This window comes from Chionomys nivalis, chromosome 5 (genome assembly GCF_950005125.1).
Source record: "Chionomys nivalis chromosome 5, mChiNiv1.1, whole genome shotgun sequence".
NCBI lineage: Eukaryota > Metazoa > Chordata > Mammalia > Rodentia > Cricetidae > Chionomys > Chionomys nivalis.
Window position 1 is genome coordinate 80875516 of NC_080090.1, and position 15367 is coordinate 80890882.

Here is a 15367-nt window from a genome sequence, read left to right on the forward strand (position 1 = left end):
GTCCTTACTTCCTTGCTCATGTTCTCCCTCCTTCTGCTCCTCATTTGGACCTTGGGAGCTCAGTCCGGTGCTCCAGTGTGGGTCTCTGTCTCTATCTCCATCCATTGCCAGATGAAGGTTCTGTGGTGATATGCAAGATATTCATCAGTATGGCTATAGGATAGGGTCATTTCAGGTTCCCTCTCCTCAGTTGCCCAAGGTACTAGCTGGGGACATCTCCCTGGACACCTGCGAGCTCCTCTAGAGTCAAGTCTCTTACCAACCCTAAGATGGCTCCCTTAATTAGGATATATACTTCCCTGCTCCCATATCCACCCTTCCTTTATCCCAACCATCCCATTTCCCCAAGCTCCCCCCATCCTCCTCTTCTCACTTTTCTCACCCCATTTCCCCTTACCCCCACCCCCAAGTTCCCAGTTTTTGCCTGGCAATCTTGTCTACTTCCCATATCCAGGCGGATAACTATATGTTTTTCTTTGGGTTCACCTTCTTATTTAGCTTCTCTAGATATAATAATACCAGATTCATTTAATTGTACTATTGACTTCACAGTGACTTTTTTTTTTACCACTAGGCATATTCTTATTGGTAAACCTACTCCGCATGCCATCACAACATGGAAAGCATTGTGAATGCTAATCCTTACACCTGTAGGTAAGTGTAGCATTTAGTCCTCATCAAAGATGCTTGCTTCTCTCTCTGCAGTAGACAGAGACCATTACAGGAAGCCACAACCGGTCAAAAGCAGAGAACAACTGACCTTGAGGTGTCCAGTCCCAATTGATGCATCTGTAACACCAGCCCTATACTCAAGGCTCAGGAAACATTACAAAAGAGGGAGCAGAAGGAGTGGAAGAGCCAAAGGACCAGGAAGCCCGCTGCAAGGTAATGTCTTTTAATATGGCAGGAAAGGCACACTCGTGAAACCTCAACAGCAGTTTGCTAAATTAACAAGACCTGAAAAAATGAGCAAACAGTTGACGTGCTAACGTTTGTGAGGGAAATCTTAGAGGCCTCCACTCTAGATGAAGCACTAAAAGTAGTTAAGGACTGCTGAGAGTGAGAATTAGTCTTCCACAGGGTGAGCTCCTTAAGTAGTAAAGTGATACAGTCGATCCTAAACACACATAGACACACATGGACATAGAAGCAGACACAAACACCTATACACACACCTACACAGACTTTCACACACATACACACACACAACATCAAACAAACTCAGTAGGTTATGTGTGTGTGTAGTATAACAATAATAGTTAAAGAAAAGAAGGCCATGAATTTGAGAATCAACAGTAGGTTGGAGATAGGATGCGTTTTGGGAAGAGAGGGAGTGGGGGAAAGGATGTGAAAATGGTGTTCCTGTGGAACTGAGCAGGAGTGTGTTTGGGGGGGTGGTAAAGTATTGTGATAAAAGGAAACGTGTTAACCTTGTGAAAGACAATCCTTGTTTTGGTTTCTCTCCCTTCATTGGTGAATAGAAAAGAGTGGTACCAAATGTAGAAGCATTCCTTCCAGGAAACAGAACTCACTTGGCAGAAAGGAGTTTCTGATGCCCCCGTTCACATAACACCTGCAAAAAACCAAACCAAACAAACAATCTGGGAAGCTCCTTAAGTCCAGTGGGGGTAGTGGTGCATAGGAGAGCCACACAGCTGAGCAAACTGGTATATCATTTGGGCCTGAGCTCCTTATCATAGATAGCAGGAGTTGGCAGACATAGCAGAAAGTTAGTTTGGTTCACTTGGTCATCTTAAACGAGCATCGAAGCCTCGTACCAGCTCAGTCGCTGTATTACCTTGCCAGCCCTGATGTTGATATACCCATGGGGAATCTGTGTTGTCATCTCTTGGGTAAGAAAATTATTGATGATTTGGGGATGGATGTATCAATTTTGAATCAATTGTCTCAAAAGGATATTATAAAGGAGCAACATTTAAGAAGTTTGAGACTGTTTCCCCTTACAGGAAAATTGAGAAGATCTACCGACAGCGTAATACGTGAATTAAGGAAGTAAGCCATTGCACTGACTTTGAACGCTTTTTTTTTTTAACTTCCTGCAAAGAGGACCCTTTACAGTATTTTTGGAGAAGTTAGTAAAACCGAATCTGACATCACCATTTAGCAGTGCAAGCAGCTAGCAAGTGGTTTGTTCTTAGGGTAACAGAGAAGGAAACCTGCTCCTCATCTGATAAGAGATAGTGCAAAGAGTGCGTTCATTTCTTACTTTGAGTTAGCTTTCCAGAGTCCAACTTCTAGAGAGATAACCATTTTTTGCCTTTCAGGGGGACGCGTGCTAGTTCTTAGGGACACAGTTGATCTCCAGATATGACCATCTATTTGTGGCTCAAACTTCTGGCCTTTGGCTTTGCCTTTCTGGACACAGAAGTGTTTGTCACAGGTAAGCATTTCAACATTCGTTTTTACTTCTTTGTATTTTGTTCCTTTTGCGGGGAAGGCTAGCTTGAAACGAATATTTTTAAATGTTGTGGGATGGAGACTGAAAGTAAGAAGGCCCACTACTCCGTGGTCAAGGCTGTGGCTCAGAGGAACATTGCACGGCAGCATACGCTGTTTCTGTTCAAAAGACATAACTGTTTTGGGGGAAGAAGGCACAATTTAATAGGAAAGTCTTGGTCTCTCTCTCTATTTTCTAACTGCTCAAGGATGTCGCTAAAGCAACAGACCTGAACATGCATCTATGACAGTCAAAGGAATTGTTAAATAAGTCAGTTTTTATGCTTTTGAGCAGAGTAGGAAGAGTTTAAAATCGCGAGAAAACTTGAGTTGTACGGAAGCCAGTCTCTTCAGATGGGAGGTGACTTCCTCAAATGTTGGTGGCTATTAAAATAGGGTCTCGAATGCTTGGCTACAGAAAGGCTCACAGATGAGTGAAGTGCTTTCAAAAACTTTAACATTTCATGTACTTTACCACAGAAGGCATTTTGAGTGAATTATTTTAGTTCCTCAACAATGGTTCTTATGAATTTTGCTGTGGAAATTCTGGCAAAGTCACTGCCCTTCCTGGATGATGGGTAGATAGCTAGATAGTACAGCTCTGAAAAGGGAAATATTAAAATTTTGAAGAATCACACAAAGTCTGTGTTCTGGCTTTCTTGCTTAAGTTAGAGATCTTCCTAAACATCTGATCTGGTCAATAGATATGTCTTGAGTTGTTTCAGTTTGGGATGTGAGTTTTGTTGATTATTAAGTGACTAATAACATTTCTCTTTATAATATTTAACCTAAACCCATCCTTTTTTTTTAAAATCAAAGGGCATTGACAATGAGTCTTTATAAAAATTTCAAGATACTTTTAAATAGGAAAAAAATTAAATCTAACCAGTATTCAAATTTATTATTTTTTTATGTTTACTGCTCTCTCACTTTCCTCTGAGAGTCAGGGCACTAACTAGCTGCTGAATGTGTCAAGTGGTTAAATTATGTTTTTGGTCATCTATGGATCTGGAAAAGAAATGCAGCCAGAGAGAACTTTTTGTTGTTATTAACACAATAAATTTGTTATGCCTTTAATTGTAAAGAGAAAATTTTAAAAATCTGCTTTCATAAGTTATGAATTTGCTTGGTTTAGGTTTTCAACATAAAGATTATTTTTAAAAACTACATAGAACTACAGAATCTTGTCATAATATGCAAACAATTTCTCATGTTATAATCCCTCTATTATTTTTGTACTCTAAAGAACATTATGGAGAAGAACTTAAGGTTATACATAGGCATTTCATCATAAATCAACATACTTCCATTATAAATCCCCTCTCAGGGTAAGTTACCAATTCCTTTAAAATGGGTATGAAAGAGACCTTCAGGCCTCGGAGCAAATCACCCTCAAAGTTTTAAATCAGGATATTTAGTGTTTTTAGCAGAAGAAACATATTTGAATTTGTCATCAAAGAGTGCATGAAGGGATCTAGAAACCCTTAAATCAACTTTGCTAAATATTTTATTCTATAAGTAACTAGATGGAAATAGATTATTAATCAATACACAGACGATGGATAGGTGCTAGATAGCTTATAGAAAGATTTCAAAAGGTCAAGTTTACCACAATTTCTCCCAAAACACCGAGGGTAAATATTTCTCTACAAAACATTGGTAGTCTCTCTTAATATGTGTGCTTATTTTTGAAAATACATAGATACTATAACCATTTGTATTAGAAAACGGTGTTTAGCCTTTTTAGACACATTTTAGACTCAGTTTGTACACTTGTGAATTTATTATTTGAATTTATTAAAGTTTTGAAGTATACAGTTTTTTATTAAGAAACAAATGACTTAGATATCTACTTATTTTATCTCTGCATGTTAAATTAATTCAGTATCTATAGGAAATAAAATTTTAGGCAGCAGCTTTTTATTAAGTACTTTAGAAAAATAAAGAAGTACAGTAAAATAGAAATGAGACCTCAGTGGAAAATTCACACCACTCCAGCATGTTATTTAACTCCTAAAATCTGCATGCGACCAATGTCAAATAAATTCTTACAGGCCAACAGTGATGCTGTGTTCATATTTACAAAATGTCTCCGATCCCCCCTGCTCTCTGACCCTTTGCCACAACAGTTGGGCACAGGATACTTGTTCAAAAGTTCTAACTAATGCTAGGGCATAAGGATGGTGCAGAGAGTGCAGGTAGGGTGCAGGGTTTTTGCTTCTAATGAAGTCCTAATGTGAGGCCTAACTGCTACCCATCAGCTAACGGCTAAGAGCGCCTTCGGTTGTGCCCTCAACAGTGTGCAGTGAGTTCTGTTATGAGTCAGAACAGTGAAAACTCACTTCCTGAGCACAATTCTTAATTTTCCATCAACATTAAAGTATCTAATGTAACAAATATGTACTTGGCCTTGTACACTGCAAGCATTTGATATAAATTATTTATTGAATTTGACAAGCACTCCTACTAAGTTCTGAAAATAACAGGAAAGCCTGGGCTATGAAAATGGCAACTTACTATTTTGTTTTTGAACTGCTAAAGTGTTTTCTGTGTCCCTTGTCGTTGCTCGAATGAGAAAAACGTTTGTTAGAGGAAAGAAAAGGTGGATTAAAAATGAGGAGTTCCTTTCTCCTGCGGGGCACTCTGAGCTCAGGATCAGAGTGGTGTGCTGCCTTCTCCATTTAATTTGGTGTCTTCCCAACGTGACAAGCAATGAGCGTAGCACGTAGATGGTTTTACACTGTTCGTGTGCACATACATACATGTAGATATGCACACATAACACATATACACGGTGCCTTCTTTGTGCGTTGCTGTCATCTCTCATGTCTGCCTGCTGGGCTCTCCACACACTTAGCTGCTCACACCCTCAGTGCTTGGGAGCTTATTTCCAGCCTCCAACCAGTCCTTCAGAAATGGAAGCGCTGTTTTCCACAGTACATTCACACATGTGTTCCACAGACAGCTAAAAAAAAAAAAAAATCTATCTGTTGAGATCTCAATTCCAGGCTTCATTATCTTTTGTCTGTAACACGTGACAGATTTTTTTCCCACTAGTATGAATCTCATTCTTTCTTCATATAATTTAAAGTATTAAAGCTGGGACAGGAGGGATCGTGAGATTTCCTCATTAGCTGTATTTTCTGTTTTTAAAATGTCAGCATGTACTGTACACAATCATGATGTTGATTCGGCCATGTGTGCAAATGGCGGGTGTCGGTCTTTGTCCCCTCTCCTATTTCACATTCCTTTTCCTGAATAGCTTCCCCTCCCCTTCTCTGTCCTCCTCTCTTCTCCTCCCATTCCTTCCTGTCCCCTCTCCTCCCCTCCTCTCCTTTCTCATCCCCTCTCCTCCTTTTCCCTCTCCTGCCTTCCCCTCCTTCTCTCTTTCCATTTCCCATATTTTCCATGACTGATTAAAAAAGAACAAGTGTGTGTGTGTGTGTGTGTGTGTGTGTGTATGTGCACACGCGCACGCATGCAAGCGCGGTTGGTTTCAACATCCAGTTCCCTACGCGCGCCCCCCCCCCCCAGGCCTTTAAGGTTCCATAACATCCCGTTTTCCCTCCGACACTTTCTACCACTTTTCCCTGGAATCTGTCAAGGATTATTTCAATCATTGTGATGATGACGGAGATAAATGAACCAGTGGTTTTTAACTGCCTGTACCCTACATGAAAGTAGAAACTATATATTATATCTTTCTGAAATTCTATATCTGAGTTTTTATCTGAGGTCTGGTTACTTTGAAAGTATCTTATGGAACTCCTTGAGAAAACTGTAGATATTGATGATGATGACTATAGAGAAGGAGGAGGGGAGGAAAGGAGAAGGGGGGAGAGGTGTGGACAGGGAGGGGGAAACCTCAGAGAGGAAGGAAGGTCAGAAAGAGAAAATGAGCAAATAAAAGCAATTAAAAGGCAAACTGAGAAAGTGGAAATAGAAATTTTGCTATGGTTGCATTAACTTATTTTTAATTAATGTGTTTACACTTTGATCCTTCTTTTCTATTTTCCTCTTTCCTATTTATTTGATTTCCTGTTGGGAAGAATATCCCTAACTTCTTAGAAAGGCACATCTTGAGACTATTTTCCCTTGAAAGTTTCTTGCTAAGATCTTGTTGATGAGGTTCATTCTTCAGAGAAAGATGCCCCCAGGAAGGGGAGTCAGGAAGGAAGACGGAAAGGCACATACGTAGCACCATTAACCTGTGGACCAGTCTTGGTAAACACTGATTTGGATGCTCATGTCGCTGGGCTGGGGTTCCCTTTAAAGGTGAATGGGAGATACTGGACACACAAAGTTTGCCGAGTGCCTGAGAGTCATTCCTCCCCATTTAGTGGGACAGTCGACTCTAATCAGAGTAGACAAATAGTGTATCTACCAGGATGATTCATTTTGTTGGTGTATATGATATTAATAAAGATATTGTCTATTAAATTATTCATGCAGAAAGAAATTTTGATGGGGGCTGGGCGGTGGTGGCGCACGCCTTTAATCCCAGCACTCGGGAGGCAGAGGCAGGCGGATCTCTGTGAGTTCGAGGCCAGCCTGGTCTACAAGAGCTAGCTCCAGGACAGGAACCAAAGTTACAGAGAAACCCTGTCTCAAAAATAAAAAAAAAAAGATATTTTGATGAACTCAATTTCTGTCCAAGCAAACTATTAGTTTTTCGGTACTGGACACTAAACCCTATAGCAGTTGTCTATCACTGAGGGATCAGCAAGGCTTCTCCTCACACACAGATGGGACTTCTTAGAGAGGGTTAGAAAACACAAGTTAAACATTTCAGATTATTCACTTAGCAGCGTCATATGATATCTGTTGATATATATTATCCAAACACACAAAACTAAAAGTTGCAGTGGTCATTGGATTTTGTGCACATAGCCTTAGCCAGTATTTAGTTTTATGAATAAATGTAATTGAAAAATGGTCTAATTCTTAACATATAAGCACTTTTTAAGTGTTCTTTCAGCCACTGTTAGTTTTTAAACTTTATTTTGGAGTTTTAGCATCATGTGCAGTACAACAAAATCCAATTCCTTCATGTTTTCTCAAACTAGTCTGGGGCAGTGTGAGCACTGGGAAGCATCTGTTGGATTAGTTCCTGGCCACATGGTAAGGTGAGAGTCCCTTCAGCCGGATGCATCTTGAGTTTTTCTTTTTCTTTCTTTCTTTCTTTCTTTCTTTCTTTCTTTCTTTCTTTCTTTCTTTCTTTTTTTTTTTTTTAGAAAGAAGTTTAGTTATTTCTGGGTAGCCAATGGGAATGTCATTTGTAAGATTGCTCTTGAGTCAGCTAGAATTAGTTTGATCAATGTTTCTCATTTGCATAGCATTCTGATTAGCGTATGCACCTTACTCTAGTTCCTTACTCCTCAATGGAGCAGGGACTAAAGAACAGCGTCACAGTAGAAAATGATGGATGGGAAATGTCAAAGCATCCCTCTGCGGCTCCTTGTGTTTAATAAAAATGAAAGCAATTAGCACTGTGGACACAAGTTTTGTTGAACTGTCTGCACATCTGGGGCTTTATCTATTACTCTAACTTGAATTATTCTAAGAAAAATGTCTTTGTTTCTCAAAGGTTGGCCATGCTTTTCTTTCATCTGTGTGCGTTTTTTTTTTTTCCTCAAGTGAGCAAATTATAATTGGTTTTCAAAATTTAGCTCTAGTGTCATATCCCTGTAATGGCTTCCCCTCTCCACTCCATTCTGTGCCAATCTGTTCTGTGGGGAGTATCTAGGTGCATTCTCTCTTCTTTTCTTCCTTTTCTCCTTTCCCTCTCTGTGCCCCACTTCTCCTCCTTTCTCTCTGGACCTACAGAACCCCTGTAGCCATCACTGGATTCTTTCTTGTTTACCATGGTTGATTGGTCTGCACCGCTTGCTTTACGAAGGGTTGGGTGGTCTCTGAATGTGACCCTGTGACCCTGCTCTGTGTGTATAAAGCGCTTACCAAGTCATATGAATAAATTGAATCCTGCCCTTTTATTATTGTTGTTTATGTAAATTGCTCTGAGATTTCCTGTGGTAGGAATGTCAAGAAAGAGAAAAAACTGTGCAGACGCTAACATTATGCACCTCCTCTTTATATCAAATACTATGAATAAAACCCTCTCATTTCTCTGAGTAAGCCATTACTGTTTCAGACAAATTGAGAAATACAGACATAAACAGAGTCAGAGTAAAATGAAGGTGAGATTTCCCAAACACAGAGAAGTAGATTATTGGCACCCAAGACCAAAAATATTCTTCAGTATTTCACTTAACTAGGTCAACTCAGTCCATTCATTTATTTAATCTGGAATCTGATGAATCAGATTTTGGTGACTGAATTCTCCCCACAGCACCCACGAACGTCACGCCTTCCACCGGTCCACATAAAGTCTATGATTAGCAGCATGTTGGCTAAGACAAGATTATGAGTCATCCGTTTCCCACTCTAGACTCAACAGTTCTTACTCAAAGCAGTAATGTACTTTGATGAAGATAATTATTGGCAGTGCTAACTTTTTACAAATACATTTTTAAGCCACTATTTTAAGACATACTACTCAACAAATAAATTAACAAAACCCATCTCTTCTAGTTTAGTAAACCGTCTTCAGGATGCCAGTGCAACTGGATTTTTTTTCTGTGTGTGTAGACACTTGAGTAGAAGATGTTCTAACCCTCAGTGTCTGTGCAGGTGATTGCATGCTTAGTGGGAAAAATGATAGACACTAAAAGGAACTGGCAACCACTGGGATTTGCCATACTCGTTTTGTGATTTCTTTTCAGCAGAAAGTACTTACATGGAGAAAAGTCTGAAGAGAGACATCTGTTTTCCTACCCCATAAGCAGCTCCTGGCTTAATGTGCATTCCAGGGTAACACTACACAGTCATTAGTAAGTCACAGATTAGGGATGGGCGTGGAGACGGGGAGACCTCCGTTTTACCTGGGCTCTGTCTATCAGTCTCTTTGTTTAGTGTTCAGTCAGTCTTGCTATGGTTCCAGCTTGGTAACCAGGTACTTGGAGGCTGACAGTGTTCATATGTAAAACACAGCAGGAGGAAATGGTAAACAGCCAGCTAAGACCTCCTCCATGTGCAGCGTGAGCCACAGGTCCACCCACTTGGTTTAGCTCCTTCCATGCACCATTGCTCACTGGGTCTCTTGTACATCTTTGGCCAAATCTAACTCATTTGAGATTGAACTCTGTTGAAAAGCACAGAAAGCATCTTTGATTAATATGTGTTTCCTAACTGATTCAAAAGCAATGTGATGAGAAGACAGGATGCTGAGAGAGCACAGGGTTGAGTCTCTCTGAAGGTGGGCATATGAGGAAAACAGTGGATTTTCCCCCATTTAACTTGCTTCTGAGATTACACAAAATGAGAGGCCCTGAGTAATTTACTCGAGTGTCTAATTCTTTTTTGTTTTGAAGTGCAAGGGAAGTAATTTGACCTTTGTTCAGTACTTTGATCGTGGAAAACACACAGTGTTCAGGAAGTACAGGCACCAGCTCATTTTTCCACAGTCACCCCCGAGCACAGCAGAGACATCCCACAGAGGCACTGTCCACATTTCCACTCCAGAAACAGGTAGACTCAGCTTCAGGGGAAGCAAGGAAACAACGTATTTACTGATGCCTTAATATAATAAATACAGATTGCCCGTCAGAAAACTGTAAGTCACATTTGTTGACTTTTTCGACATGGATTTCTAAATATCCTTCTTACCTCTAAGGCCAACTGTGAACTTATACCCTATAAATCTTGAATATGCCTCATTTCCAATGACCTGGGTTATTACGACTTGAATTTTATTATGGATATTTTAGATATGAATACAACATATAATAGAGGGTTGGAGAGATAGTTTAATGGTTAAAAATCATACAATGGCTAACAACCATTTAGTGGTTGATTCAGAGTCTTGACTGTGAGAAGGAGTGACATAAGGACAGCAGATAAACAGGGGCAGTGTGTGGGAGCTAAGCCTGGTAGCACAGACCAAATGGTGGTAACATCAGATCCAGTCATGTACAGAAAAAGTCAGTCTTAAAATCTAACCTAGATTCTCCTGTAGCCATGATGCCAGGAAACATTGTGGAAATTACACATCAAGATCTCAGTTTCTTTAGGCGTGAAATGGGAATAATAACAGGAAATATTAAGTGAGATAATCTATTCGCTGAATCACTTGCTTTCAGAGTGAGGAAATTGCTCTAAAGAAGAAAAGGCACCACTTCCATGCAAAGGGTGATCACATTTGAGAAAGGAGAAGTGATTGAGAAATGGTCACATGTTAATAGGGCTATAGCAACCATTCAATGGCGTAATATGAGAGAAGGCCAGATGCAGGAGTGCCTATTTCTTTAAATGCAATAGTCAAGGAGGATTTCCTTGAGAACAAGTCTTTGAGCCACTTGTTGACTGACATGAAGAAGACTATGAGGTGATTAGAGTTTGACAAGCAAAAAGGTTAAAGCAAACAAAGTAGTGTGTTTAAGGCACAGAAAGGTCAAGTGCAGTGTTGTGGTAAGCAGAAAGAGGAACAGGAGACAAGTATAGAGTTCTCCATAAGTGGGGCATGATGGTGCACACCTTCAAACCAGTACTTGGGAGGCAGAGGCAGGCAGATCTCTATGAGTTTGAGGCCAGTTGGGTCTACATAATGAGTTACAGGTCAGCCAGGGTTACATAGTAAGACACTGTCTCAAAACAAAACAAAACAAATAGAATTCGACATGAGGATGCTGAGAAGATGCCATTTGGAATCTTTAAGAAGAGGACTATCTAATCTTATTTGTTAACTACATTACCCAGGATGCTGAAAAGAAAATTGGTTAAATGTAAATCAATAAGAACAGGAAGAATTGGTGTGTGTGTGTGTGTGTGTGTGTGTTGGGGGAGGGAGACATTTACATGGAACTGAAAAATGTAGCTTCAGGAAAGGGACATGAACACGGAAAATGATGCTGAAGAGGACCTGCGGGGGAAACAAGGCAGTCAGTGAGGAGAAGAAAACAGATTTGCCTTGTATGAGTGTGAAGGACTTAGCACATCTGCTGTTGTGCACTGATACATCATTTAAGTGCACATAAAATTCCCAAATCCTTTCCCTTCTTGAAGGTGAAGCAGAGGAGTCATTGCGACCCCCTCTTTGGTCTGTGTTTTATTTTCATGCACTCTGATGAAAATAGTTAAAAGTACCTTTTACTGGTGACATGGGGCTTTGTTGTAAGATTTTTGTTGTCGTTGTTGTTCTTGTTATTGTTTAAAAGGTTGTTTCTAAACCAAATTTTAAATTTTCCATTTTGTTGAAAAATTTGGAAACCAATTGACTATCAAGTTGGCAGGTGTTAGCTAGGCACTAATACCCTTGATGATTACAAATCGTGCCCATGGGAATAAGCCCTTAGTCACATGCCTAACATGAGACATGCAGCATTTTGACTTCAGGCGTGGTAAAATTTTGCTCGTTTGTTTTTTGAGTTTTTATTTAAGTACAACATGTTTGCATCTTCACTGATAACTAGTTAATGAGAAAAATAACTATGAGGAAAAAGAAGAGTTTTCCAGATAAGTAGGCAATGGACCAGTGCCTAATTCTCAAAGGAGATAACAATATTTAATGTGCCAGTAGGATATTCTAAAAGGAAATATCTATATTTAATTTTCCATGCTCTAAAATACTAAACTTGAGGAAGAATAAATAAGGAAAGGGAAGTAATGCTGAGTATCTATATGCCTGTTTCTCTACAAATTACTTAAATATACACATTTGCAATCTGCCATTGCTTGGAATGAAAACCCAGGTCCTGAAGTGCTCCTGGCACGTACCCTACTACTGAGCTAAGCCTCTAGGCCCTTGGCCAGTCATTTCAATAAGGGAAGCCACATGTGTCTAAGCTCAAAGAAATGAGTGATCTAAGTATTTTGGGCACTTATTTTGTCTGTTGTGTTTTTATTAAGTTGAAAGCAGATACTAGATGCTTCGCCAGTTGTCTGTGATGTCTGTAGTGAGACATACGAACAACACTGGAGAGAAAGTAATGCAGTCTCCTCTTACTGCACTTAATTTACATAGAGCCATAAAGGGGCAACCTGGGCACATCTGCTGCAGCCCTGTCTGAAAGAATAATCAGGGCAGCAAATGAATGAGGAGGGATGGAGGGAGACAAATACTCCAGTGTTCGAGAAATAGAGCATCACACATGTAGTCTGTGCCAATTGTGCACCAGAAAGTGTGATTGCTGCAAGGTAGAAAAACCTGCATTGCATAAGCAGTGACAACGTAAACGTAAGGTTAGGAAATGCAAACAATCTGTCCCCAGAAGTGTTAGCTCTACCACACGCCCCAGCACTATGTTTTTGGTCCAGGGGTAATAGTGGGAGGTAGAGATATCATTCTGTTGAAATGATAGAGGAGTGTCTTCTCTATAAATGTGAACAGCTGTCGAAGGCCCGTGCTGGGTGGCAGGCAGTCTTAGTCCAGATGGAACCCTCCAGATACTTACAGGTTGACGTATAAGAGGAAGTCACCAAAGCCTTTGAAAGAGCAGATTTTTCCCTTTTCTGAGCATAGACAGTGGTTTGTGAGGGCAGCGAGAAGACGTGGAGAAACCAACATGGAGGAGGGCCAGTGAGAGATCAAAGACCAGTGGCGCCTCGAAGCTCTGGAAGGAAACAAGTCGGATACAGCATGAGGAGGACTTCAAAGATGGGGAATGAGATCGTAAAAATTGTTTGAGCAGTCAAGTACAAATGTGCCAGTTTTGTCACATTCTGTTTCCGGGAGTGCTGTAAAATTGGAGATATTTTCTATGCATGTCCATTTAATTATACATAGCTTCCCATGTATCTCAGTCAACTTGTAAGAAAATAGGTGTATACAATGCTCAAGCACAAATTCCTTTTCCTCATTCTTTTAATGAGACCCATTCTTTTAGCATCCATTTTAATATTGGGGTGATTACAGAAAATCAATGTGAAAGCATTTCATAAGGGTAACGGGTGGAACGGTACAAGGGATAGCACAGTATTCAGTGTTTGGGAGTTTATAAAGTGGTTGGAATTCTGCCGTTACTAATATGTGTAGCTTCCACTCAGTTCTTCAAGAGTTGGGCCGAAAGGTGAATGAAATCTTGCTTTAAAAGCAATCAATAGTTGATATGTTATTATTTTAAATCAAAAGAAAAAAATAAATGCCCAGCTATTTTTTGCAGATTTCTATTTTAAATCAATCTGTTTTGAAAGGCATCTGTATTTGCTAAAGAACAACAGTAAAAAAAAAAAAAATGATGAATGCCACTCACAAAGCACGGTGTACAAAGCCAGGCTATGTTTGGTCAGTGTTCATAAGAAAAAAAAAATTCTCATAGATGTATCATTTAATCAAAGACAAGATAGCTATAACTTAGAAAGAAATATTCACATAAATGTAGTTTTGGCAAACAGAAAACCCCACTCATGGGCCTATATTTTAACTATCTATGACTCTATCCCCAAATATTAAGTTGAAACAGAAAGTTTAGTAATTTTAAAACAAGTGTAAAATAAACCTCATTTTACAAACCTGTTTTGGCTGGGAATTCCCTTAGACAGTCTCGTTTCTAGGGAGATCAGAATGTGCGCGTTACTCTTGGCCACCATTTAATGGACTGAACACCTGATCTGATGGGAAAGGGCCACTTCCTCCCCTGGCTTTCCTAATTATCCTCTTACAGAGATAAGTGTGCTTCATGCTTGTTGGGAAAGTGGCCAGAGTCTAATAACTGCTGTCATAACTCGCAGTTAACTGTGGCATTTTCAATGGCTTTTCAAATTAAGTACATTTTTTTAAAAATTTCTTTAAAAAAATATTGAGAGCTACATTGAAAAACATTAGGGCTACAGATGTTTTCCTTTATAGTGTTAATTGATTTAAGGACCATCAAAATGTTGTTAAAATGTCCAGAAGTTCACAATAATGATGGCACATGGATCAGATTAAAATTCTTTTTATGCAGGAAAAAGAAAAGAAAAACAACCCCCAAACCTTATAGTTTGTTCTCCTCCATTCAGATAAGTTTGGTGGGTAGATTACAAAAGCCCAAGTCATAGTCAAATTTTTACTCTTATTTATTTTCTTACTTTATAGTAAATAAAAGAGAAATAAAGGTGTGTATAATATATAAACTGATATAAATTCTCAGTACAAGGTTTGGTTTTGTAAAGACAGACAACTATACATTTTCTACTTTAATTTGTTGTTTTGCTTTACAATTGTACCAATGTACTACTTTTATTTTATTATTTCTTTGAATTTTGAGATGATAATATAATTACATCATTTCCCGTCTCCTCCTTCCCTCCATGTACCTATCCTTGCTTTTTCAAATTCCTGGCCTCTTTTTCCATGTATTGTTGGTACATGCGTATATGTACATTTAATTATCTAAATATACCCTGCTCAGTTGTGTAATGTTATTTTAATGTATGTTTTCAGAGTTGACTGTTTGGTACTGGATAACCTACTGTTGTGTTGTTCCCTGGGGAAGGCTGTTTCCCTTGTTCTCAGCATTGCCTGTAGTTCTTTGCTTAGGGCTGAGACCTGGTGCCCGCCACCCCTATACTTTGGCACTTCTGTTGCTGGTCTGGGTCAGCTCATGGAAGGCAGTTGTGTTGGTGAGATTTTATGCATGTAGCTTCAGTTGTTAACATACAGTAGTATTGTTCAGTCCTTTGGAGAGGCCTCTCTCTAAAGATATTTTAATTTCCTTTCCTCTTTCTTCCTTTCAACCCCACTTCCCTGGTATCAGAGAATAAAATAATAAACTCTGTAACGTAAGAAAACGAGGTGAAGGAAGGTCTCAGGAAGTCCAGAAGAACGTGTGTATAACAATAGCATTTTACTAAAAGTAAAACTGCATTTTATAGA

General features: G+C 39.4%; 1 protein-coding gene across 1 annotated transcript in view; it reads left to right on the plus strand.

Annotated features, from left to right (window-relative positions):
* The first annotated feature begins 2120 nt into the window (after window positions 1–2120).
* The window catches only part of Ptprc (protein tyrosine phosphatase receptor type C), a 110893-nt gene continuing 97646 nt past the window's right edge, over window positions 2121–15367 (plus strand). The window contains exons 1-2 of the mRNA XM_057770215.1: window positions 2121–2210; window positions 2286–2401. Of these exons, the coding sequence (XP_057626198.1) occupies window positions 2329–2401 (73 nt within the window). The 5' untranslated portion in view covers window positions 2121–2210; window positions 2286–2328. The remainder of the gene's footprint in view (window positions 2211–2285; window positions 2402–15367) is intronic.